Source organism: Dama dama, chromosome 9, assembly GCF_033118175.1.
Source record: "Dama dama isolate Ldn47 chromosome 9, ASM3311817v1, whole genome shotgun sequence".
Classification (NCBI taxonomy): domain Eukaryota; kingdom Metazoa; phylum Chordata; class Mammalia; order Artiodactyla; family Cervidae; genus Dama; species Dama dama.
Genome location: NC_083689.1, coordinates 52,258,187 through 52,285,582, shown reverse-complemented (window position 1 = coordinate 52,285,582; position 27,396 = coordinate 52,258,187). Strand labels below are relative to the sequence as shown.

The following is a 27,396-nucleotide window of genomic DNA, read 5'->3' as shown; positions in this document are numbered from 1 at the left end:
GTCATTCCTAACCCACCATCTGTCCTCAAACAATCATATGAAGCAAACTAGAGCATAAAGTCAGCTCAATAGCCTTATTAACAGCTAAAAAGGATAAGAAGAATAAGAAATTCCTCATTCTCTTTTGCAATTTAACTAATCTTGTCAGGCTTAAAGAAGGTTACATTACAGTAAGCTCTCAGAATAGTTACACCATTATCATCTCTAGAACTCTTGAAACCTTTGTGAGATTTCTAAACTGATCAGTGATATAAAAATGCATGGGTAAATTCATATTTAGTGTTTCTTAAATAATCTGCCTACAAAAGTCACCCAGGGACCAAGATCAATTTGAGCTTCTTCTAAAAGTTCAACTGGAAAATAAATAAATAAATAAAAGTTCAACTGGAAAGTGGCTTTAAAAACAAATGAAAAGAGTTCAGTAGGCGATGATATGTAAAATCAATAGGTTAAAAATGTTTGTTTTGAGCATTATTTAATTTGGTTAGTCATAGGAGAACTAGATTTTTGCCTTGTGAGAGTCTGAGCTAAGAAGTAGTACACAAAATGTCTATGCTTCTAACTTATCCAACTAATAAATGGGTGATTCAAAATGCTAAAAACAAAAAATTCCTCACAAACAGTCTGATTTAAAAATGGGCATATCACCTGAATAGATATTTTTCTAAAAACAGACAAATGGGCAACAGGTACATGAAAAGGGGCTCAACCTCACTAACTTCAGGGAAATGCAGATCAAAACCACAATGAGTAATCACCTCATACCTAAATGAAAGACAAAGAGGAGGGGACCCTTGTGCCATCAGTGGGGATGTGAAAAGACAAACACACCAAGTACTGGAAAGGACGTAGAGAAGGGGGGACCCTTGCGCCATCAGTGGGAATGTAAACTGGTGCAGCCACTACAGAGAACAGTACAGAGGTTCCTCAGAAAAGTTAAAAACAGAAACTACCATGTGACTCAACATCCCACTTCTGAGTATTTATCCAAAGAAATGAAATCACTGTCTTGAAGAGATCTCTGTACCCTCATGTTCACTGCAGCGATATTTACAACAGCCAAGACAAGGAAACAACCTACGTGTCCAGTGATGAATGAATGGATAAAAAAATGCAGTGCATACACACACACACAAATATTATACACAATGAAACATTATTTAGCCATAAAAAAGGAGGAAATCCTGCCATTTACAACAACACAGCTGAATCTCCAGGGCACTATGCTAAGTCAAATAAGTCAGACAGAGAAAGACAGATATGGTATGATTTCAATTACATGTGGAATATAAAACAACTGAACTCATAGGCACAGAATATATTGGTGGCTGCCAGGGGTAGGAGGAATGTGGGAAATGGGTAAAAGTGGTCAAAGGGTATAAGCTACAGTAATAAGAAGAGTAAATTCTGAGGATCTAATGTACAGCACGGTGACTATAGTTAATAATGCTGTACTGTATACTTGAAAGTTGCTAAGAGAGCAAATCTTAAAAGTTCTTACCATGTATGTGTTGTGAGAAGCAAATTAGATAATATGTAGGAAGGTACTCTATAAAACAATGAGATTATTATACTTTACTGAGATTTTTAAAATGTTCTTGTTCTGCAAAGCTAAAAAAGAAAAGTTCTTACCACACACACAAAAATGTAACTATGTGAGACACAGAACTGTTAACCTTACTGTAATCATTATTTCACTATAAATATAAAATCATCACCTTGTACACAGACTTATACAATGTTATATGTCAATTTTACCTCACTAAAGCTGGAAACAAAACAGTTTCTATGGGAAAAAACAGACTTTAAGAACTACATTGTTTCATAATATTATTATGAGAAAAGAAAGGTGAAAAATTATTTAGAAACAAAGTATCAAATGTTACTTAATATAAAACATTCCAGAAAGCACAGGAAAAGAGATCTCTCCCAATTTTTGCTTTAGTAACTTCAGAATAAAAGCCTGTTAAGGACAAAGCATTAGAGTTTGGGGAATTCTAAAGAGTTCAGCTATTGCATAAATACCATATAGAATAGGAATAAAGCCCAAATATGTTTCTAGCCAATAAAAGTCACTCACCAGGGCTGGCCACTGTGCAATTGAGACTCGAGTGCCCTGGATAAGGACTGGGTCCTTCCGAGGTGCCCATACTAGAGACCCTTCCAGCAAAAGTACAATAACTTCTTCAGCGTGAACTTTAACCCAGGAGTGCTGCTTCCAGTTACAGCCGTCAAACTCTACAAAGATCTGGAAAAAGAGACAAAAAGTCATCTTGAGGTTACATTGGAAAAAATCCCACACTATAACATAAAAACAAACACAAACTTCCTGTTTTGAAAACTTTTAACTTGTTAACTTCTTTCAATGGATTTCAATAAAAACCAATCTTACTTCAGAGCCAGAAAGTTGGTCTCATCCTCACTCTGAGAAGAGGGTACAGAGTTAAGGGGGCATTAGTTATTTACAGTTAGTAATTTCTAGCCAAGATCCTACTGAGATTTATAACTCTTAGTTTCCAATTTACATCTAAGCACACTAACTGGGGGCTATGCTAGGTTCATGAATACGGAAAGGAATCTAGAACACTGATCTCAAGGAGTTCATAGTCTAATAGGTAGAATGACAAATTTTTTACACTTCTATTGTGAACTTTTAAAATTAATAAAGGCTAGAGTACTTATAACCCACTTCAAAGAATTTTAGTTGGCTTTTGGGAAAGATGCAAGAAAATGATGAAATGTAAATTTGCAATTAGGACTATGCAAACTACAACAGGAAGTCACTATTAAAGTATAAAAAGAGGGAAAACTTATGAGAATAAGGGTCTATACAGCTGTATGACTGAGGGATACATGATGAATGATGGATTACTGATTTGGCTCTGAGCTTCCTAAAGGCCAATCTGAAAATGGAGAGGTCAGTTGCATTGTCTTCACTGTCTAAAAAGAGAACACAAAGCAATGTCTCATGGAAGCAACACTTTTCCAACCACTTGGCTCTACAAGAAATTTCTCATATGACACTTCCAAAGGCAACAATGTAGGGCAATTAAATTCATTACATAAAGCTCTAGGTTTATTACTTGTAATATATTAAGTAAGTTTCACATCTACTTTAAAAAAAATGATGGGAAAATAAGGCTCAAAAGGGGAAGCATGATTTTTACAGAGAAAGAACATTAAACTGCATTACATTTAAAATATGAAGGGGATCATTCATATATTAATATGTGTTCTGGGGGAATCATATACAACTTTAAGTAACTTGCTGACAATTTGGAAAGAGATGTATTCAAACTTGTATTTAAGTCCAGACTCAGGCAACAAGAAAGGCAGTAATGAACAAAGCTTGGGGCTTATGTTCCTGAAGGCTTGGATTTCTGTCTTAACCTTAAGATGCTAGTTTTAATCGAAAACTTGAGCAAGTCACTCTTTGCTTCTCAAGTATTGGTTTCATCCTTCGTGATAAGACATACCTCATGGACTGGTTGTGAAGACTAAATAAAGTCATAGATTCAAAAGTACTTTGGTCAATTGTAAAGCACTACTTGGGCAATAACATGCCATAAGATAAAACAAATAAAATAAAGTATAGGGAGTGTTTAGAAGCAGGAGAGATCACTTCAGGTGGGCAAAGGGACTGATATGGGCTGAGGTTAAAAAAAAAGTCCCAATCAAGTTCTAGGACGGCCAGGAGCTACAGCACACTGTGGGGGAAGGAGTGGGCAATGAGACTAAAAAGATTAATAGTCAATGTGGAAGACACCAAATATTGGGATAAAACTTGGGTTCATCCATCTGCCAATGGGAGATATATATGTGTATGTGTGTGTGTGTGTGAATGTGTATACATGCAATTGCCAGTAAAAGGTTTCTGAGGTAAAAACATAAGCAGAACAGTTTGTTTCAGGACAATTCAGCTACTCAGTGGATGAAGATGGTTTAAAGTGGGAGTGCGGTGGGGAACAGGGGGTGTTCTTACATGACCTAGAGTGCGAGCAGTGAGACAAGGAAGGAAGTGACCAGGGCTCATGAGAGTTGATGAGTCATATCAACAAGCAGGATGACTGGCTGGAATAAGAGTAAGGGAAAACTCAAAAATGACTTGGATTTTGAACCAAAGACTAGGAGAACAGCAGCCCCATTACTGTTCAGTGGTGTCATAACTGATGTCCAGAGGAGGCAATGGCTGAAGGACAGACAAGGCCTTCCAAGCCATGAAAAGGAACAGAGGCTGTCGAAACCCTAGGTGGAGTCTGACCTTGAGTGACACAGTGCTCTCCTGGGCATAGCTTAGAAAACCAGAGGTTGAGGCTCTCTGGTGCCTGACAGCTAGGTGCCATGTACAGTGGTAATCTGCCAACTACTTTAAAAATCAACATGGTGCTGGCGCTGGTGCTAATCGCTTCAGTCGTGTCTCACTCTGTGCGACTCCATGGACTGTAGCCTGCCAGGCTCTTCTGTCCATGGGATTCTCCAGGCAACGATACTAGAGTGGGTTGCCATTTCCTACTCCAGGGGATCTTCCCAACCTAGGGATCGAACCAGCGGCTCTTATGTCTCCTGCATTGGCAGGCAGGTTCATTAGTGCCACCTGGGAAGCCAACATATGAGTCACAAAATTCTAAGTCATACCAACATACAAATACAAGGACAACACTACAAGAAGTCATTGTATCAAAGCTGTAGTGATTTTAATTCTTTATATAGGAATTTGAACATTTAAAAAGTTAGTATTCAGGAATTCTATCATAACACATCTGAAAACACCATGGAAGAGCTAAAATATTTGAAAGCCATATTTTAGCAAATTTAAGGGCAATTATTTCCTAACCTGCCTGGGCAAAGGAATAAAGTATTGTACTTGGCAACCACAGTGCTGTATGTTCTAGGACCAAACAACTGCTCTAGGCTAACAATATAAATTTGTTTTGAGAGCAATATGAAATGTGGATATATGTAAACATGTTCTACCAGTATTATGGCTTATTTCTCATCCTAGCACTCTCTGTTCCACTTCCTAGCTAGAGATGCAAGGAGTTACAATATATAAATGAGGTGAAGAATCATTTCAGGTCAAAGTACACAGAACATGAACTCTTAAAATGGTAATGGCCAGGGACTTCTCTGGTGGTCCAGTGGTTAAGATTCCATGCTCCCGATGCAGGGTGCCCAGGTTCTATCCCTGACCAGGGAACTAGATTCTACATGCTGCACCTAAGACCCAGTGCAGCCAAACAAACAAATATTTTTTTTTAAAATGGTATTGGCTAGGTCACAAAACAGGAAGAAGGGATATAAGCTAACAAAATCAATGGTAGTGCTTGGACCAAGTTAGAGATGGCCAACGCAGGTTGATAATCTGGACAGAACAGAACTAAAACAGTTTTGAGTTGATTTTTAAGTATTTTTAAAATTTCTACTATTAGAGTAAAAGTAGCAAAAAGTATTATTGTGCAGCTAGAGCCTAAGGACTAGATGTGTAAAATATTTCTTTAGTTAAGGAGAGTTAGTAGTAAAACACTTTCATTTCAAAATCCCTTTTATGGTCTATATGTAATGCACATTCATTTCAGTGACATTAAAATGAAATAATTTTTTAAAAAAATCAAGTAAGTTAACCTAAGTTTGATAAAATCAGACAGTAGTAGTCTGAGTAATACAAACTTTCATGCTAACCACATAATTATGTAGTAATCAGTTTGGATTCTGGTCCTCCCTATGGCCATTCTTACTACAATTAATAAAAGTATTATTCACTCAAAAAAAACAGAATGCCTCAAAAATATGTGTGTGTTTGTGTGCATGTGCAGAAAACACTTGCCAGGGCCAAGAAGATCAAGGTGAATAAGGTAGCACCTGGCAGGAGGGAATCAAACCTTAGATGAGCCAATAGAGAGGTACAGAAATTATTAGAGAGGTATGTAATAAGAGCAGTAATAAAGACTGAACATATTAGAGAAGGTATATAGGTATATGTTTTGGGAAACAAGAAAGGTTTCATGGAAGAGGTAGTGGTATACAAACTGGATCTCAAAGGACAAACTGTATTCTTCTGGCAGAGAAGGGAGAGAAAGACTGCAGCAGGTGCAAAATCAGAGAAACCTAAGAGCAGATTCGGTGTTCTAGGAGGAGGATGTAGCAGCTAGTAAGTCAGCTGTAAAGTGTTTTGTTGGCCTGTTAACGGATGATAAATTGAAACCCGGTGGCAAAGGTTCTTGTTTGGTCAGCAGAGTGGGGGTTCCGTTGGTATGTCTGAACTCTCCAGTAGTCAATCCCCCCATACCCTTCAGTCTGTTGCCCAGCTATTTCTACAACCCTAGCCATGGACACATTCGAGTTTATGCTGTCTTCTATAGGCCTTGGGGGAGCGTTTGATTGTTTTAAGGTGGGTGGGAGAAATGACGATATACACAGACATCTTTCATGTGCATTTTATAAAGATAATGCCATCTAAGGGGAAAAATGTCTCAATACTCAGTTTAAATAGGAAATCAAAACAGAAGTTACAAAAAGTATTAAACATCCTTTATTCAAATTATGGAATAACATAAGGAAGTTTTAAAAATGAGATATATCTAATAGATGAACATAGATCTCTAAGATATACTATATGGAAAAAAGCAAGCTGCAGATTTTTCAGGGAGTTGGGAGGACAGGAGAAGGGTTGGGATAGGAGCAGTAATAGTATTATCTGATAATAAGGTAATACTTTATCAGTAAATGTTCCTTTTTTGTCCTTAGACATATTATTTATATAATTAACTTTTTTTTTTTTAAAGGAAAGAATTAACTTTTGGATCAGGTTTGAAAGGAACTCATAGAGGCAAGAAACTGGAAGCAAGGAGAGTAATTATAAAGTGATGAAAACCCAGGTAAGAGATGTAAAAGGCCTAAACCAAGGTCTAGATCAAGACTGTATGAATGAAAAGCATATTTGAGAAATTAAGAGATAAAAATAACAGGATATGGTAATGACTGTGAGAAGGTAAGGAAAATGTAACTAATTTCCAAGGCTCCTAACTTTTCTTTTCCAGTTTTCCTAACTACATTCTAAATGAAATATGAACTGTTACAAATGATATTAGAATCCCAGCAGGCATAGTGGTAAAGAATCTGCCTGCCAATGTAGGAGGTGCAAGAGACAAGGGTTAGATCCCTGGGTCAAGAAGATCCCCTAGAGTAGGAAATGGCAACCTGCTCCAGTATTCTTGCCTGGAAAATTCCATGGACAGAGGAGCCTGGTAGGCTACAGTTCACGCGGCTGCAAACAGTCAAATGCAACTGAGCACAGAAATAACCTGAATACAAACTCAAGTGTGTGTATATACATATACATATATACATATACATATATATAAATCGTTTTAGGTGCAGAGGAATCATAAAGATGTGGATTTGCATCCCAACTTGCCCATTTCTTAGCTGTGGGAGCAAGTTACTTTAGCCTCTTTGAGACTTACTTCCTTTGTCTATTAATAGGGACAGTAAGTGCCTCACAGAACTGTGGTAGAATTAAATAAAATAATGTGAAATGCCTAGTGGATCTTGGGCTTCTGATAAATATGCATTTCTTAAGCAAATTCATAACTGGTTAGAATATAAACTGGAATGACTTAAAAGGAAAAAAAAACTGTCATATATCAAGAATCTTAAGTATGTGTATACCCATAATAGCATTTCTGGCAATAATCCTAGGAAATCATAGTAAACACAGAACAGGCTTTATTCACAAAAATATTCATCACAGAAATATTAATAAACCATAAAATCTGAAACAATTTCAGTATCCAATGAAAGAGGAACAGTTAAATAAATTAGCCAGTCAACAAAAACTATGAGATTTTCTTTGAGAGCATTTATTGTTTCCCTTTCAGTTATGAAAGCAACACAAGTTATCTGTGGAAAATACAAAAAATGACAAAAAATTAAAATCACCTATAATACAAAATTTTTGGTAATACATGAAAATAACTGACATATTAAGTTAAAAGAAAAACTCAAAACTGAAAATACAGTATGAATTCAACTTAAAAAAAAGATGAGAATATGTACCAAACATAGCAGTTTTTAATAGGCTGTGATTCTACGGGGGCTTTTTTTTTTTACTTATTATTTTTATTAAAATAACTTCTACATTTTGTATACTAGACATGTACTATTTGAGAATCAGAAAAACAAAACACATCTAACAACTCTGATGTAAATCACAAAAACCAAGGGACAATGTACCTTGGATGGGGGTCCCAAATATAAATCCAATCATGTAAAGAAGAAAATCAGTTGTGAGTCAATATCAGTAAAAATATACAAAAGAAAAAACCTTAAAGATCAAGTTAAATACAGGGGGCCACAGAGTAGAAAATCCATAATAAATAAAAAATCAGAAATAAAAGTTAACATAATACTGGCTTCTAAATATTCTACTTAAGGTGAGTAATAGTAAAAATGCACATGTTCCCTGTTCTTGATGAACTTACAATCTAGAAGGTCAGATAAGCTATATATCTTGTTATGTATCTACACCAAGAAAAATTAATAAATATTGCAAAAGTAGTATCTCACCAAGTGATAAAGGAAAAAACACTGGGATTTAGAAAGACTTGATAGAGGTGTTCTTTTCTCTTCACAGAATTTCAATGGACGACAAAATCAAAAGCAAAGGGTAGAGGGGGTATAAAACACAGAAGCCAGAAAGTACTAGGAAAGCAGAGGATCAGCAAGAGTGCATATTGTAAATATCCCTTTGGCAATGCCCAGCTTTCCTTGTCTGATTCTTTGCAGGACAAGGATCCCTCTTATCTGTAATTTGGTCTCCTGAGTAGACCAGGAGGGGGCTTTGTGCAGATCTCTGGATAGGTTTATCTCCCATTGTAAATTAATAACTTTACATGTGGATTTACAAATCAGTCTCAAGAGTCTGGCTAGTGAGAATCAGTTCCCTAGAGCCTGATTACCCCTGAAGACACACAACTCCCCCACCACCGCCCCCTCCCAGAGCTCCTGCCCTTGCAAAACTAAGCGAGGTCACTGTTCAATCAGGAAGGTTTTATCCAACTGCAGAACAAGGGTAAAAGACACTTTAGCGGTAGGAAAAGTGGGATACGGAGGGCTTAAAAACCACCAACCTGTCAAAGGCAGTGGAAAACTGAGAAACAGCAACAGGTGTTGTGTCCCCCAGGCCTTGAGGAAGCAAAGCCTACTGGAACCCACTCCAGCTGTTGCTGAGAAAATCACTAACAGAAAATGCCATGTTAGTTACCCGTGGTTTAGGCGGGTGGAGGGGAAACTAAATCAACAAGAAGGTGGAGAATAGAACTAGGCCAGTGAGTACTAAAGGAGGGAATGAGCCCTTGACAGATGGAGAGTTAGTGAAACAACTCTTAGAAACAAATGTATAATTAACAAGAAAAAAATCTGATTGTACAGTAAAGGGAGAGGATGCTGGACAAAATGACCAGTGTACAGTGTGACCACTGGTGGACATATTGTAGTCTTGAAATAAACAGAATGCAAAGACAGTAAGATAGAAGTATCAAAAATGACATACACACATAAATGAAGACAAACTTTAAAAAGCAACTTACACAAAGCATTTGAGTGCCTAAAAAATTCAATAGTGGCTCCATGTTTCAAAAACAGACCTCCTGCTGTAAGAGGAGAGTTAGGATGAAAAGTGTGTGGCCTCACACTTAACCATTATATATTCTTTTGCACCATCTCATTTTTATTTAAAGTTCTCTAAACCATACACGGATTCACAAAACATATTCTACTGACTTTAATAAATAGCATACTACAATATTATATTTTTACTTAGCTTAGGGATTATAAGCAAAAAAAGAACACTTACGGATAATCATTAAAGGTTGATCTCCTAATTCAATTAGGGCTGAAATTCTATGTGTGAACTTGGGTTGAGAATAAATAATATTAGATTGTACACTGGAAATTATTATATTATCTAGAAACAAACTAGACAGCTATTTTAAAGTCCACCTATCCTGAGACAAAGTGGAGAGGTTGCAGGAAGAGTTTTTTCTTTTTTTTAAAAAAAAAGGAGATATGCTTTCACTCCTCTTCGAAGACTACCAGACGGAAGAAATATGGTATTAGCCTGGACACTCCCACATCTATTACATCAACTCAAATCAAAGAAAAGGAGTACTTTACAGCCCACCTTTCCTTTTAAAGGGTTAAAAAAATTAAGGCAGATATGCTTGTACTCCTGTTGCAAGTTCTGGATAGCTGAGATAGATAAGATAAACATTCAAAACAATTCATGACTACTAAAAGCATAATTTAATTTTATCATATAGAAAGAAAAGGATGAATTAGTTAATAAAATTGATGCTGCCACAAGTGGTTCCTACTCAGTAGGAAAAGTTACATTGTCCATCACACATACCACTTATAAACATATTCCAGATGGACTAAAGATCTAAAGGTAAAAAAATGAAACATTAGAAAGAAAATCTGAAGAATAGTTATACAGGCTCAAGGTGGCAGAGGTGAGGCTGGGTGTCTTCTTCCCAAGCAGTTAAACCCAGAAGCCGTTAAGAAAGGTCTAATAGACCTGACGATATAAACATTTTATTTTTCTATGTGGCAAAGCAACCCTTAAACAAAGTTAAAAGACAAATGAGAGAAATGATACTCTTGACAGGTAAAGGGGTTAATGTGCCAAATACAGAACTTGAACAGAATAAAAAAACTTCCATTTTTTCAAACAGGCAAAAACTTGGCATAAATAACTCATAAAAGAAATGTAAGAGACTAATAAACACAGAAAAAGATCAGTGGTCATGAAAATGCTAGATACTATTTTTCACTCATCAGATTGCAAAAAATGACAAAGACTGATGACACCAGAGATGGCAAGGATGAAAAGAAACAAGCACTGCCTGCATGTGGGTGAGAGTATGAAATGCTACAATCTCATAGGAAAATAAACTGGGATTACCTAATAAAATAAAAATATATACATGTACTCCTTAACCCAACAATTTCACTCCTGGATGGCTAAACTAGAAATAAAGCCATGATTACATAAAGACATATGTACAAGGATACTAACTGCACTGTAAGTGCCAAAAAATTTAAAATACCTTGAATGCCCATCATAAAGGGAAATGATTGAATAAATCATTGTACATCCATTCTATAATGTAGTTATCTAAAATGATGAGTAAGGTCATGGGTACTGATACTCATGGTCTAATGTTAAATGGAAAGAAAAAAAAAAAAAGACACAGGCTACAAATATTGCACAGTATGATAGCATTTGCTTAAAAAACAAAATGAAAAAAAACCCCACTATTTGTATAGAGAGAAATGTTTTTATATTTTTGTACCAGTATTAAGAAGACACACAAGGCTTCTTCAACATGTGGAAGCTGCTAAAGGATGCAGATTGTTGACCTTCTTGTGTATACTCTTGGCATTTTGACATTCTGCAAAATGCAAGTTTTGCTTTTATTATCCCCCAAAGAAAAATCTATGTTTTTGTGTGTGTTACCATGCCTACATATGTGAAGGTCCCAAGGTCTCTGTCACATGGACCAACAACGATCCAGAACACAAAGAGAACACAGTGTTAGAAAGGCATAAAAATCCATGATACTAATTTTGCAACTAGACTTTTTTTCAAATATAACAAGCCTATTTTGAAATACAAATAAAGTTACTATTACATGGAAGAGGGGAAGGAAAAAAAGATATTTAATTACTTAATTCAAAATCTCAGTACTTATTTCTCAGCATAGCTTTGGTGAGGAAAATGCCCAGCTATCAAATTCTTTTCAATAAAACTCTTGATCAAGATCCTGATTTATGGCTTTAGTAATGTTTTTTAAAAAAAAAAAGGGGGGGGGGTTCATTAATGAATCAGGACTACATTTTGAAAGATTTCTGGATCAAAATTGTTTAGAAAGAGGATATTAATGGAGCCTAAAATTGTAAAGTGTTTGCAATCACTTCAAAAACTCATTCATTCAACCCTCAATTACTCATCCTTAAGAGGGGGCGCCCTGCCATGCATTACTCAAAACCAGGCATGCCTGAAAACATCTTAAACATAACTGAATGAAAATCTGTCCAATCACAGGCCAGCTGCTTGCAAACTCCACCCTTGAGTACAGGAAGAACACTTTTGATTGGAAGACAGTTGTGTTTACTACGGTTGTGTGGTGCAAAATTGGAAAGGCACACATGCCAAGGGTCCAAAGGAAATCTCTTTAATGAAAAAGGAAAACAAACGGACAGTTCTGATTCTATATTAGTTGTTGTCATTAACTGAACCTCATCATCACAGCAGCAATTCTTGAGCAATTCTCCAAGCTAGTAAAATATTTTAAAGGCTGAGTTTTGTTGTCGCTTTTTTCTCATCTATGTTCCTTGATTATACATAAGAGACAAGCATAAGCCTATTCTTAAAACCCCAAACTGCCTTTGCTTCTAAATGCATACAGCTCCATCCAAGACCTCAACACAGTTGTAACACTTTGTTTTGAATCACTGAAACTTTTAACTTGATTTGAGAAACCAGTTCCATGGGCCCAGTGGCACAATTCTTCAGTCTTTAGCTTAGTAGGTGTCCAGCATCTCAGTGAGCTTCAAAAACCACTGCTCTTTGGGAGCTCAGCAAACAACAAAGTGAACGGGTAGCCATTTCAGGTGCAGAGCTCATTAGCAATTCATCTGATGGAGGAAACAACTAGAACAGAAAACTTCGACTGAAACGCTAGGACAGACTAAGTTTTTAGGTCAAAATATGCATTTAATGGTGGATCTTAACCTAAGTTTCGCGTTCAAGGTGGTAAATTACTGGATCTAAGAGGGACACTCCCCCCCCCCACCCCCCGTCTTAACCTAAAAAGCAATCTTCTAAAGAAATCGCAAAGGAATTTAACTCCAAATCTCCTTGCTTAATCATCCTCTTCACCTCATTATATTCCTGATACCTCTTTAAAAATTCGCCCCACTAAAGCCTCATAAATGTCCAAGCAGCCTTTTTCTTAAAGCCAAAGCCAGCACAAGCAAAACAACCCAGAAGACTAATATATGGGGCGGGACGGGGAGTCCAAAACCACTGATCGATAGGTAGAAAAATGAGTATCAAAACCCTGCAATGTTAACATCAAATCTTACAAAATGAATTCCCGTTTACAGCGAAAAAAATAATCTGCAAAAGCAAGTTCATCAAGAAAATTTTCCTTCTGCCTGCGGATCTACCACAATCTAAAAGAATCCCCCTATTTTTCACAGCCTTATCTCAACACAGAACCTAGGGCCGCTATCAGAATGAGGAACTAAAGAGGCTTGCCAAAGTTCAAAGACAACATTTCGTCGCTACATTAACAAAAATAACACATCACGGACACGAATGCTAGTTAAGTTCTACTACTGAACAACTTTATCCACAAAATACACCAAGACAAGTATTCAAAAGTGGCCAAGCCCCAACATAAAGTTGCAAAACAAAACCTCTCCCAAGGTTTGGGGGAGTTGCCCAGCTCGGAGATAAAAAGCACCACCCAACAGCCCCATTTGTCTGCTAAGACAGATCTCAAACTTATCAAAAGCAGCCACTACGGCAGCTCCTGTCACCCAGAAGCGCAAAGAGAGAGGAGCCTGAAGAGAGCTGGCCTTTCTGGAGACAGCCTGGCCGAGTCTGGCTCAGACAAGGAGGAAGTAACTGCCAGATAAAAAAGCCCTGAGCAGCTCCAACTGCAGCCTCTCGATCTCCCACAAGTGCCCACATTCCCGCCCCATTCGGGGCTCGGGGAAGAAGGGAACAGGGCGCAGGTCTCCCACGAGAGGCTGGAGACTACAGGTCCGCTTCTTCCAGGAGGCAGCGGCACACGGGCAGAACTCTAAGGGGCCCCGGAACCCAGGGTGCTAGAGCCTGCTCCGTAGGAGTGTTGGGGGGGACGCTGAGAAAGGGGTCGCTCAGGAGGCGGGGCCTGCCGGGTGGAGGCAGCATTTCCTAGCGCCCTGGCTGCCCCCCGAGGTAAACCGGGGCGCGCACCCCGACGCGGAAGCCATGCTGGTCAGAGCTCGGGGTGCTGAGGAGCCGGCGGGGGGCGCTGAGGAGATCTGGGGGCGCGGAACTGGGTCACCTCCACCCCACCGCCCCCTCACAAAGGCCCCCGGGGAGGCCGCCCGCAGGCCGTGCAACCCCGGCCTCGAGTGCCCGCCTCGGCCGCCACTCACCGCTAGGTCCTGGGGCACCGCCCCGCTCATGGCCCGCACCGTGCCGGCCCGCCAGGCCCGAGTGCGCAGCGCAGGCCCCGGATCTCCGCCCGCCGCCGCCGCCGCCGCCGCCGCCGCGGGGACCGAGGCCGAGGACGAGCCCGCGGTGTCCGCGAACAGAAGGAGCAGCCGCTTGCCCACCGGGGAGGCCGCCGCGTCCGCCATCGCCAGGGCCGGCCGGACCCGTGCTCCCGCCCGCCGCCTCCCACCACCTCCGCCGCCGATCTCCCGATCCGCCCGCAAGGCCTCCCTCCGCACCACCCGCGGCCGCGGCTCCCCCCCACCCCCCCCAACAGCCACCACCAACCACCGGCGCCTCGCAGCGCCCCCCGTGGCCGGGAGCGGAGCCGCAACCCGGGCCCCGCACAGCGCCCCCCGCGCTTCGGAGCGGGGCGGCAGCTCCGGGCCCCTCGCAGCGCTCCGCCCCAACCTCCCCGGGGCCTGCAGTGCCCCCTGCGGCAGGGAGGGGAATTGCAGTTTCGGCCGGGGTGGGGAAGTGGGCGGGTCCTTCAGTCTCCCTTGGCACCATCCTGGTGCCATATTTCCCTTAGGGGGCCCCTTCATCTGAGAAGGTTTTAGCTTACCCTCCTCGGATACCAAAGACTTTAACTGGGGTGGGTGGCTGAGGGGCAAGTTACCTAGAGAATTGATATTCTGAGATAAGAAGTTAGTGCCCCGGTACCTGATTGATTTCCAAGCCTGAAAATAGGCACTACCCTCCCATCCTTATCTTTTAGGAAACTTCCCATTGGCCCACGGGACATAGTATCTTTCTTCTCACTGGTCCATAACATGGTACCATTTCATTATTTGAAATTATGGTATCATTTCATTACCAATACTTCATAGGTCCCTTTCCAACTGACCAACGTTTTATACCCATTGTATGTGATAATGCCACTCAATATATTGGCTGAAGGCCAACATGCTTCCAACATCTCGATAGTCTGACATATCCCAGTGGAGCTTCTTCCTGCTTCCAAATCAGCCAATGTTATTAAGTCCAGGTGTTTCTCAATTCAACTTTTAAGGGAACTGGAAAGAGACCAAAGTATATCTTACCATGGAAATAAGTGGAGCTGAGGACAAAGAAAACCCCACCACTCCTATCTGAATTCATAGGCATGGAAGGCTGATATTGTATAGAAGGGGAGATATTTTTTGCCTAGATTTTTGTTTACACTGGGCAATGAGAAATCTCAATCACAAACATTGGTTATGTTAGAGACTAGCACAAGCTCCATAATCTTATGGATGCAGAGTATACATGGAAGTAGATACAAACCAGGAAAAGATATGGTATTAATCCATGATTACTACCCTAAAAGTACCCATTTCTTTCACTGATCTGACCCACAATTAAGAGCAGTAGCATTCTTTCCAGACTTATGTGCCTACCCAGAAATCTGTTCAAAATCTTCTTTACCCTTGACCTACTTGCCTTGTAGCAAAGGTTGGGGGCCAGAGGGAAGCACCAGTTATTGGCTTCAGTCAAAATACAACATCCAGTGAAGCCATTCTAGAACTAACCCTATGGAGCACCAAGGAAACATTTCTTTGGATTTTTTCTTCTCCCTATTCCTTATAATGTCCATTTCCCATAGCCAACCTGAGGCCTGATTCAATTTTTCTTGATTTTTCTGGGCCAAGACACCTCTTAAAGCACACACACAAATTGTAGTTGGTAGAAGAGAAAGAGGGATGAATCCATACATGACCTAGCTGCCTTGCAGATTTTCCATTAAAATTCACTGTTGGGATTTTCTCCCACGTGGAGCTCTTATTACTGTCCCACTGTCCAAAGCTGGCTTCTCACAGCACCAGACACAAGTGGTGTCTTTGTGCCTAAGCTCAGGAATGGGAAAGCAAAGATTAAAAAAAAAATTAATTCAACAAATATGGCAACATTTTTCATAAGCCAGTAAGTTTTCAAAGTGTTGGGGCTACAACACTGAATAAAACAAAACCCTCATCAAGTTTATATTCTTTCCTATGCTTCAGCAATGGAAAATGAAATCACACTAGCCTTCAGAGAAAATAAACAGTAGAAAAACCCAACAAAAAAACTGAACAGAAAGGAAAAAAAAAGCAGAGGGAGGTAAGTTTAGATGTTCAGGCCTTAACCCTGCTCAAACAGTAGGTGAAACGTAACAGCAGTTTTATACAAAGAACGAAGCTGTAATTCTGAGATTCTTTAACCACACGCTATAGCCCTACCCCCTCAAAGCCCTTCTTACTTCGTTTCCAGGATAGGTGACAACTCCCACTCTTTTCAGGGTGTATTTTCATCCCCTCAAAGTTCCTCCTCCAGGTAGTCAAGCCAATCCTGTCTTCCTGCACACTTCATTGGTATTCAGTGATGAGTGCCACCAATTTGAAGCAGGAAACTGGGTCGGAGGCTAAGCAACTTGACTCTTCTTGCCACCTGGCAAGTCAGTGCCACAACTGGTAAAGAAAGGCTATGCCTTAGGGACAAGAGGCTCCTGCCTGGCTCTCTAAGCAACTACACTTCACCCACACACATTGGAAGAATGCTAACAGAGGGAGAAGAAAGGAAGGGTGGAATAGAAAGGTTTAAAGAGAGAGAGTGAGCCACACTGCTTCTTTCAGCAAATGAACATTCCAAATTGAAGCATTAGGGAAAACACCACCTTCTAGAGCAAAAAAGCAGCTCTGCTGCTAGGGTAGTTTTCCAAAATCAGTATTTTCAGGATGGAGAAATTGCTGAGGTCTTTGGACTTTGAATTTTGACAACTTTATCTCCAGCTCTCCACAACATAATGTGTGAAAACTCTGAAAAGACACTCCTGGACAAGGTCCCTATCATGCCTTCTCCATACTTCCCAAAGCCTACAAACCATTCTAGACAAGTTTCTAATTGCACCATCTAGCATTTCTCAGGGAGGAAGAATGGATTAATACTTGACTTCACCCTGCTGGAAGTGAGAGTGACAGGAGGTAAGAAGAGATGGGTATAAGTACCAAGGAAACAGGAGACCAAATCAGACTGCCAGAAATAACTGAGGTCTTAGGAGAAGCTGGGTCACAGGATATAACTACTGTGGCTGCAAAGGGCCCAGGGACCAAATACTGTCCTTGAGGGGCAAAAGTTCAGCCATGTCATAGAAGCAGCAGCTGGAAGAGTTGGGTGGCCTTCTCCCCACTTCCTCCTTGCCTTTCTTTGTGAAGAAAGGAAGACGACACTATAGTACACAAGGTTGCTTGGGAAAATGGATTATTCTAATAAAACTTTATTTTTTCAAACACAGCCACAGAGGCAGGACCTCATGTTTAACACACACAGACTTATGGATTTTTTTTTAATATAAAACAAAGTTTACGAAAAAGTTTTTTCCACTTTTTATATTTGTAATCCCATTAGCACAGGGACTTTGGCAGCAGGTGGGAGTGAAGGGCAGCTGGAGCTGCCAGTGGGCAGTCACCGGGCACAGGAGGAGAGCACCAGCCTGGGAGTGGCTTCACTCACACACGCAGGAATACTCACCTACTGATCAGCCACACCACACACACAACACAGATGCAGATGTCTACCCAGGGTCAACCACTGCAGAGGTGTGTTCCACTCTGGGTAAGCCCAATATGTGAAAATCCAAATTGTCAAAACAGCTAAAGTAGAGGGAGGTTGCTTGCTTTACAAAAGAAGCAATCACAGGCTGCTTTTAAATGGTCAGCAGTCCAAATGCTTTGAAAAATAGCATTTGGTTTATACAGAACTGTTGGAACAGATCTACCGTGTAAAGCAAAATAAACCACTTCTCGAAAAGGCTTGTCCAAGGACCACAGGTACTTAGATTAGGAAGCAAAACAATAGCTCCAGCTAGTTTAACTTTCCAGATCTTAAAGTAATGGAATTCAAATATGGCATCTATAGACGTTCTCCCTTAGGGATGGTGCCCTAGGGCTTTGAGGAAGCCAGGTTGGAGGCAGAAATTATTGCCCTCACTTCTTCAGCTTTGGGCCTGCAGAGAACCCCCTGACATTACCAGTGGCCTATTGTAAGCTGGCACAATCTGCAGCAGAGAGCCCAGGGATGAGGATGCCCCAGGAGGAAAAGAAGCTGGTACCAGGGAAATTATGGCCTAAAGAGGGAGAACAGCCAAGGGAGGGATAAGACCAAGGAGGGGCAACTCCTGGGCTCACAGTTTCCTTGGATTCTCTAGAGAACCTCTCTCAGGCCCCTACAGACCTGGTAGCTCACTGGTACTCGTGCTAACTAGCAGGTGAAGGGAAGGAGTCCTGCAGGGGTAGAACCTCTAAAGGCAGGAGGCTGAAGAAGACATAGCCATCTCCTCGGGAGTGGAGGCAAGGATGCTAGGGCCTCACTGATGCGCCTATCCAACATGTGGGAGACCCAGAAAACCATAGGTTCAATTCCATAAGGAAGAAAACACATAGGTCCCCTTCCCTAACATGAGCAATTGGTTCCTACAAAACCCTGGGAAAATGTCCTTCTTCCAATAAACAGGAAGGGCAGGTCCAATTTGGTCCTGCAGGGTCTAAGCAAAGCTGGACAAAGCCTCAAAAGCCATTATGGCGGCAGCTTCAGTATGTATCTCCCCTGGAGCCAGCTCTATAGAGCTTCTGAAATCCTTAAACCCATCAGTGTGGCCACTGAGACCTGTTGCCCGGGCCCAAGTTGTGGGTGTGAAACAATAAAAGAAATTCAATCCAGCAACAACAAACTCCCAGCTGCTTCTCACAGTCTGCTTTACACATCTTCAGCCAATCCCTCAGTGAGCCTCAACCTCTCGGAGGTCTCTAAGGACCAATTAGAGGCAAATAAACATTTCCTGGCAGGAATGGAAGACAAGCAAACTAGTAAATGCTGACATCCCCTTCCTCTTTCTCAACCAACTCAGAAAAAATGGCTAGGCCCGGATCTTATAACGAGTTTCTCTACAGTCTGCTTCCAAAGGGCAGTGCTGGGGTGCACTCACCTATGCCTGCTGGGGACTGAACACTACTTCTGCTGCAGGTCAGCCTCCATACAGGGGCTTCCTTCCTTCTTCTTGACCCTCAAAGGGTCAAGTAAGTAGGAGGGAAAAGAGGTCCCATCAGTAGGGAGGGAAAGAAAGAGATGGAGCCCTTCAGCCCTGCCTTAATTGCCCACATGTGCTTGCATCTACTTAGTGAAGGAGACAGGCAAGTTGTATCCAGCCTTGGCAATCTGATGAGAAAAAAAAAGCCAGCTCAGAATCAATATGCAGCACTCTCTCCAGCCAATACTAGATCTATCTGGAGGAGGTGTGGGCCTGAGGAAAAGACCATTAGTTGAGGACCCCCAAATAGAATCCTTTGCAGAGCCACTGTTGCTAACAGATTACAAGCTTGCTTCCAGAGCTCCTTAGAGCCCCGACTCCTAGAACAAGCCTGCTGTCCCGTGAAAACCCAAGATCCTGGGAGTACTGTGGTGCTCTGCTGTTAGGGAGCAACTGCCTTCCTTCCCTAAGGCTACCCAAACACACCTTTCCTCGAGCACTCTCATGCACTCACACACTCTCACACAATTTCTCCAAGGAGGCTGAATGAACCCCCCACCCTGGCCAAATTCTAAGACACAAGTGCCCTTTGAAGCAAAGGGGCTAGTGAAATTCCCCGAGCTGGGGTCAGCAGACCCCTTCCGTCCCTGCCCATTGCTTTCTCGGTGGCAGGGATACTCACACTCAGGGCCGCCATGGGAAGGGTCTGCTCTGGGGCTGTCCCTCCCGCCACCAGCTCCGTTTATCTTGTCCCGGCCAGTCTCTCGGCATGGTCGAGCTTCCTGGAGCAAGAAGATTTCCGGCTGCCCTGAGTCGGAGCCCTCCATTCACCCCCATTCCCAGGCTGGGCCCCCGGCCTTGGGACCTCGACACTTGTTAGTAGCCGTAAGAGAGTCAGTCTGTGTAGCCCCAGGAAGTAGCCTCTCAGTTTTAGTTCTCCTCAATCAGATTCAAGTCCAGGTCCCCAAAGTCCTGCTGGCACAGTGTCCGCTTGCTCAGCGCCTGCCGCCCCCACCGCACGGCCCCCTCCTCTTCCTCTTCGCTTTCACTCAGCACCTGGGAGGAACCCCCAATGGGGCTGCAGGACGCAGAGAGGGGTGGGGGGCTGCAGGCCATGAACCATGGTGGAGAGATACTGCTGCCTTCCCGGGCTGTTTCTTGGAGACAGAGACCTCCTGAGTATGGTTTCTGTCAAACAAACAAACAAACAAAATTAAGGCAAAGAAAGATATTAACTTCCCAGAGAACCTTGCCCAAGCTGTATTTCAAAGTATCCCTCTTGGTTACCCTTGAAGGCAGGAGTCCTATGCATTAGGGTGAGGTCATGAACTCCCAGATAAAATTTTGAAAATTTAGTGTACATGCGTATTTTTTTGAGGAAAAGAGCCCATAGTTTCTATCAGATTCAAGATTAGAAGCCTGTTTATAAACTTCATGTGTGTAGGAATACTGATTGATGGCTTGTTTCACTCCTATATTGCCAGTGCCTAGTCGGAGTCTGTTACATAGTAGGTATTCAATAACGTTTGTTGACTGCTTGAATGAATGACTATGAATAAGTAAGTTCTCAAAGTGGTTTATGACCCAGTGGTCTAGAAGGAAGAATATGAAAAGAGTGGACAAGTGCCTACAACAACTGTACTCACTACTGGGAAGACAAAAAACATTTGTTGAGCGAATGAATGATGCAGCAGTCTATTTTACTTAAGCCCTCACAGGCCCACGTGAAGCAGTGAAGGGCAAGGGACAAAACCAGCCATGCATGAGAAGGTGCAAGGCACTAATGATTGGGTTTTTCTGAGCCATGCCTAAGGAGGGAAGATGCCTCCGGTAGGACAATCTGGGATCTCTGTTGGAAGGTTTAACATGGGTCCACTAAGTTTCTCTGGAACCCCCAGAACAGGAATTTCACAGGACACAGGACTTTCAATGCTAAAACCAGGATAATCCTGGGCAAATTGAGATGGTAGACCACCCTTAGCAAAGGCTCAGGCAGACAGGAGCGCCAGGGGAGGCCACGTCAGGAGGGCCTGGAGCTAGAGGACACCTCACAAGTGAAAATGGAACAGTCTTCACTACTCCCATCCTAGCTTCCCTGGTCTTGCCAGTCCCACCTGATTCATCTTGTCGAAGTCCAAGGAAGGCCGCAGCCGCCGAGGGTCCTCCTCGTGGCGCCGCTTGACCCCAGCTTTGCGGGCATCAAGATCACAAGGCTGTGAGCGGCTTCGGGGAAGATTGCGCAGGCCTCGAGGTCGCCAGGGCAGCTCTGGGGAGGATGCAGGGGAGCTCCGGGCAGAGGGCAAGAAGCGGCTTGCCTGTGGGCCCAGGCTGGGTGACAGGGAGAAGCGGCGTTGGGGTGGGCAAGGTGACAGGGACTCAGCATCACTCTCCCAGGAGCCACTTTGCGGGGAGGCAGCAGAGGGATGAGAGGAATCTTGGGCTAGGGCCAGGCTGAAGAAAGGGGGGCTGTAGGGTCTGTGGGCCGGGGCACATTGAGAAGAGGCACTGGGAGCTTGGAGGAACCTGAGGCTGGAGACCCGCTTCGGGGGGCTCTGGTGAGGCACCTGCGGCCCACCCCCTCCACCACTGCCCCGGTGCTTGATGGGAGTCCACAGCTTGGAGGGGGCGGGCCGCCACACTGGCTGCCAGCGAGACAGGTCCACGGGCACTGAGAGTGAGCGGCAGTGCCTCTTGGATGGAGGGGCAGGGGGCACAGGAAGCTTTTCTGGGTCTGGGGGCTCAGGGCTTAGGACTTGGGAGAGGGACTGCTCCTGTGGGGAACTTCCCGGGCTGGGTGGTCTGAGGTGCAGGCTCAAGCCTGAGGGGTGGTAGCTGAGGTTGAGGCTATCCTGGAACTCGGCACAGGAACAGTGGGGCAGGCCCCTCCAGGAAGCACCTTCTGGAAGGCATTCATAATAAATATAGAATTAATGATAGCTAATATATTTTCAAGAGCTTACTATGTGCTAGAAAACATAGTGAGCACTTTATGTGAGGTTTCCCCTAAACTTCATGAGTTAGGTACTATCACTACCCCCATTTCACAGATGAGAGAAGTTCTGTAACTTGCCAACAGTTATGCAGGAATCAAATGACCAAAGCAGGGTTCAGAACCAGATCTGTCTGATGCTAAAGCTAGGTCTTTTACCCAGTAGACTATAGTGCCTCCGTTACGAGGAACCACCTGAAACTAAAAATATAGAATCATAAACTGCCTGCGAATCCCTCTCAAAGGTAGAATGAGTCAAGAGAAGTGAAGGTGTGTGTGCCATGCTCATCTTTCACTCCACTCCACCGAGCTCTACTTTGCTCCCCCAACCCCCCAACCCTGAGTTGCAGAAAGCTGGCCTGCACTGTCTGTCCTTAGCCTTTACCTTTCCTATGTGTCAAAGCACCAAGACAGGGTGATCAAGCAGGTAAGAGATCATTTGTATTCCCAGTGAAGGCAAGGGTGGGGAGGGTACACTGGGAAAGGCCTTTGATGGTGCTTGTGTTCCTCTGGGTCTGGCCACCCACAAGGAAACACTCAACATACTTACATGGAAAGATCTTCTAGTCTTATTATGATTAGTTTAAAAAGAAAGTTCCAAATATACAGAATGCAACCTTTTGTGTTAAAAAAGTGGGAATAAAAAAAATTTACATTTATATTTGCTTCTATTTGTAAAAAAGCAAAAACAAAAACTCTGGCTGAATAGACAAGAAACTAATAACAGGAGTTACTTTTAGGGAGGTGATAGAAGCTGGGGAGATAGAAAAGGAAGGGGGACTTTTTTCAGTTTAACACTTTTCCTATTTTAAAAAATTTGAAACATGACTGTATCGCCGACTCAAAAAATTACATTATAAAAGTTCCCACAAGGCTAGAATAAGAGCAAGGTAAACAGAAAACTCCCATACTGGTGCAATAAAATGGAGACAAGCACCAATCTCAGCAGCTGACCCTGGTAAGAAAATTGTGAAGGCAGGCTAGCTAGACCTGGTTACGGAAAACCAATAAAAGAAACATGTGGATGGAGGCATGGGCATACACACAAATATACACACAATGTCTTACCAGACACAAGCTGGAAAGGGTTCCCACAGTTGGAGATGTCTGCATGATCAGGCAAAGGCTAAGAGACAGAGAATATCCATCATGATTCAAGATCAGGACAGAGTTCCAGGAAGCCCTTTCAGCTCACCCCTGCAATTCATGGGCTATAGGGATATTAGGGACACCTAAGTGTTCTCTTCTTGTCCTCCCAGTTAGTGAGTAAAATAATTCCCATCTTCCAGTATCTCAAACCCTTCTCCACCCAAATGTTAGTGTCCCTTCTCTTAACAGTAAAAAATCCCTGCCCCCCTCCTTTTGGGCTGGGTTTTGAGTCTTTAGTGGGCACATCCAGTACAAGTACCATGATTCATACAGCACAGGACAAGGGTGAAGTAGTAACAACAAATAGCCTCAGAAAAAAGGGCAAGGGGCTCTTAAAGAAGTGGGAAGACTGTCTTTTACCAGACTGATGCTGAAGCGTGTGCATTTCAGCTCATCCAGAGTCTGCTTCTGTAGCTGCTCAGTGATCAGGGTTATCATGATTCTCCCCGGGATTTGACTTGCACACTTTGGAGCGAATGATGGATGTCTTCCCTGTTGTTCTTCCAGACCTCACTCGTGAGCCGTCTTCTGCCACTGCAGCACCATTCTAGCACCATCAGGACTTCCCTCTCCAGTCATGCCTGCTGAGTCTGCCAATTACAGATGGATCAGCCCCAAGTGATATTAGAGATGTACCTAGTCCAGAGATGGAAAATGCATGGCACACATACCCCAGCATCCCTATGTCAGGCCTCTGGCAGACATCATCAACTGATCACAGCTCTTTCCGGCTAAGCCTAAACATAGCCTCAGAAACATTCTCAACTTGGCACTCCGGATAACCAGTATAATAAAATGGAGTTGGCAAGCAAGTTGAAACCTATTTGCCACTCCTAACCTGGTTCGTGCTCTGCTCTGCCTACCCAAAATACCAGCACCACTTAGAAAACAGCTCAAATGAGAGAAATGCCCACATTGTTATTTCCATCCTGATTAGTTCAATATTTTATCTTCCAGTCAAAAGCAAGGAGAGGTAGCCTTTTCCTAAACTACAGAAATAGTAACAGTGCAGTGGCTGTAGGAATGACTTTCTACTTCAAACCAGAGTAAACAAGGTATTATATTCTCCTTTATCCCGAACAGCTGATATTATATTATTGTTCTCCAACAGATACTGTACGTACTCTCTTATAAGAAGATAAGGAAATGCTACCAGGGTAATTCCATTCACATTTCAACTCTATAGATGTTAAAAACAACAACTCTAACTTCATTCAACAAAGTTTTTAGCCTGATTTGACTCAAAGACCATGAATACAATTAATCAAGACTCTTTCTCATGGTCAATTACAGTAGAAGCAAACTAATTCTATCAGAGAACAGGCTTCAAGCCCACACAATTGCCTGAGGGACCTCGATCAAGGGAGGAGGAGGGGAAGTTAATCTAACATTTCCATACTGTTCTGCCTATTCCCAGAAATGACCAGCAGGCAGACAGCAATCAGATAGTATAAGGAGCATTTGCTAGCAGAGAGAACAAACTATCAAGAAATCAAATCTGATTTGCTGTGATGGTCTTGGCAAATCATCAAACTTTTCTTTCCCTCAGTTTACCCATATGAAAAATGGGCAGAATAATCTTAATCTGTCACAGGGATAATATAATGCAAAATATCAAAACGTAAGTATACCACTTGGCCTGTACAAATCAGAAGTCCACACAGACTGCCGTTTCTCACCCTTCCTATTTGTTGCTCTACAAAGCCTCAGGGTGCTACAAGTGATAATATTAAGATGAAGAAGGCAATTGGGTAGATTTATTTGGCTGGGTATCAACCTCCCTCACTCACATGCCAAGAAAAGCCCAAAAGGCTTGACCTTGAGGGCAGATAACTTTCAACTCTGGCCAAAAAAAAAAGGGTGGGGGGGGATCCCTTCTACTCGATTTCCACCTCAGAGGGAGGCAGACCACAAAGAAAAGCAAAGAAACACACTTCGATGTACTTGGAGTTTAGGCAAAAAGGAGGCAGGAGAAGTCAACCACCACTGTAGTTAAATAACATTTTCATGCATAATTATTATTACTACCCTGAAGTTCCAGTTTCCTGAGCGCTCCCTTCAGCTGCTTCCCCCATTCTTGTAGGAGAAACTAAAGCTTGTATCACTTCTTCTCTTGGTTTCTTAACTCTGCCCTCAAAGACCAACCAGAGAGGAAACCTAAGGCAGGCTTTTACCCCCAGAGACCCCAGGCCTCAGGCTGACCAGCCATGAGGAGCAGGGAATGCAGCAAACTCTTTCAAGGTTTTCATGAGGCATTTGGCCAAATAGCAAACTTCCAGCCCTCTCTGGGATCAAGAGAGTGATTTTGTGTTTTTCTGCATTTTAATTGTTGGGATGTGACCACACACAGCGGTAATTAGAACAATGCAACTACCACCACGCAACTGATACTTTCAGTCTGAGTTTCCTAAAACAGGCCAGGCTGAGAGGGGGAACAGAACGGAAGCCATAAGGAATCAAACCAGGACACAAAAGAAGGCAAACCAGCTCCGCGAGGGGCCTCCTCTTTCTCAGGCAGGCAGAGAAAAAAGTGTAAGAAGCCCTCTCTTGCCGCCTTCCTTCCCCTTCCATTTTGTGTATCTGAGGGGCACAGACAGCCCTGAACGTTCACTAAACAAGTTAAAACTTCTCAGCTTAACAACTGGCATGGGGCTAAGCCCAACACAGAGCAGCAGGCCGCTAGGCCCTCCCTCAAACCCCACCAGGCCCAACTCTCAATTCAAGCTTTCTCTGCACCATCACCTCTCCCTCCAATAAAGGTTGGACCCCCACCCCACTGGGTGGCAGTAACCCCTGACATAAGGGTTTCAGGGATGCTGAGGTTGTGCTAAAACCTGGATAACCTAGGATCAAGTCAGGCCAAGGAAGAAGACAGTCAAAAACCCCTGGAGACCTTCCCCCTAGGTCCCAGTCCCACAGCTCTGGGGGAGACTGAAGAAAAACATGAGGCAGGGAGGCACACGAACAGGTATGTGGGGACCTGACTGCTTTTTCTCCATATGGCACCGGTGGGCATAGGGGTGACAAGTGGGAGCACCCCTCCCCCCACCCCAATGAAGAAGCAAAAGGCTAGGCCCCCCTCTCCAATCCTCAACCTCTCCATCGGTTGCTCTGCCTGTCCCCGCGGGGTGGGGCATGGGGCATCCGCTAGCCCCTTGGGGTGGGGGGGAGGGTGCCGGGGCACGCTCAGGGGGGCTGTCGCTCGCCTGTTCCCAATCAGCTCCCATCATCTGGACGCGGGGAAGCGAACTCAGGACACAGGGGACGGGAGGGTCTGGGACTTAACACTCCGCCACCCCCTCCCCCACCGGGTCCCGTGCTCTCCCCGCGGAGGCGGCCAGCGAGGCCGTGCCTCGCGGGCGGACGGGCAGGGGGAGGGGAAAGAGGGAAGGAGGGAGGGACGGTCTAGGCGCCCGCCCCGAGGCCCCAGCGCCACCTGCCCTCCGCCACCTACCGCGGCTCCTCCAGTTCCCAGGGCCGCGGCCGGAGCAGCTCTGAGCGCTCGGTTCGCCCCACGGTGCCCTTAAAAGGCTCCGGCGTGAACCAACGGGCCCCTGAGGAGAGTGGAGAGATTGCTTGGGTTAGGAGAACCCCCCTGAACCGTCCGCGGAGGCTCGAGCCCCGCGTCGTTTTTCTCGCAAAGTCTTTCTTGGCTGACGCCGTCGGAAAGAGGCCGGGCTCTTTGATTTAGCGATGAGGGTGGTTTCCTCCTTAGGAAGTCACCCCCTGCAAAATATTGCCGAAGGTGGACTGGGCCAGTCGAACGCAAATATCGAAACCCGCGGGGGAGGCCGTGTTGGTCGAAGGTAAACAAAGCCATTGCCCCCGCCCTCTGCTACTATATCAGCCCACGGACAGCCCCCAACTCGATTCCGGCAGCGTAACGGAATTAGCCAGGGTTCCTCTCACCTGTTCTCCTGCCCCCACTCTCTACGGCCTCGGCTCTGAAGGAATCCCCCTTCCCCCAGCAGAGGACCCGTCCGCGTCGTGAAGGCTTCTGGGAGG

The 27,396-nt window shown here is 43.6% G+C and overlaps 2 protein-coding genes across 3 annotated transcripts in view; both read right to left on the bottom strand.

Annotated features, from left to right (window-relative positions):
* Positions 1 to 14,435, bottom strand: part of KDM3B (lysine demethylase 3B) — a 56,286-nt gene extending 41,851 nt beyond the window's left edge. For both annotated transcript variants that reach the window (XM_061151399.1, XM_061151400.1), the window contains exons 1-2: positions 14,215 to 14,435; positions 2,081 to 2,248 (exon numbers count right to left, since the gene is read on the bottom strand). In XM_061151399.1, the coding sequence (XP_061007382.1) occupies positions 2,081 to 2,248; positions 14,215 to 14,418 (372 nt within the window). In that variant the 5' untranslated portion in view covers positions 14,419 to 14,435. The remainder of the gene's footprint in view (positions 1 to 2,080; positions 2,249 to 14,214) is intronic.
* A 3,036-nt stretch (positions 14,436 to 17,471) lies between these two features.
* On the bottom strand, positions 17,472 to 27,091 carry FAM53C (family with sequence similarity 53 member C). Its single transcript, XM_061151398.1, has 5 exons — positions 26,846 to 27,091; positions 23,752 to 23,981; positions 23,311 to 23,368; positions 21,368 to 22,152; positions 17,472 to 20,441 (listed from the first exon to the last, which is right to left on the bottom strand). Exons 2-5 carry the CDS (start codon positions 23,827 to 23,829, stop codon positions 20,184 to 20,186), a joined length of 1,179 nt encoding a protein of 392 aa, XP_061007381.1. The 5' UTR covers positions 23,830 to 23,981; positions 26,846 to 27,091; the 3' UTR covers positions 17,472 to 20,183.
* Positions 27,092 to 27,396: the final 305 nt, after the last annotated feature.

Excerpts from the sequence above, each read along its gene's own strand:
- FAM53C (XM_061151398.1), bottom strand. The coding sequence starts at position 23,829 with ATGATAACCCTGATCACTGAGCAGCTACAGAAGCAGACTCTGGATGAG. Across the intron at positions 22,153-23,310 it reads CCCTTTCCAGCTTGTGTCTG|AAGGTGCTTCCTGGAGGGGC; the intron begins GTAAGACATTGT and ends AATGCCTTCCAG. Across the intron at positions 20,442-21,367 it reads ACTTCGACAAGATGAATCAG|AAACCATACTCAGGAGGTCT; the intron begins GTGGGACTGGCA and ends TTTGTTTGACAG.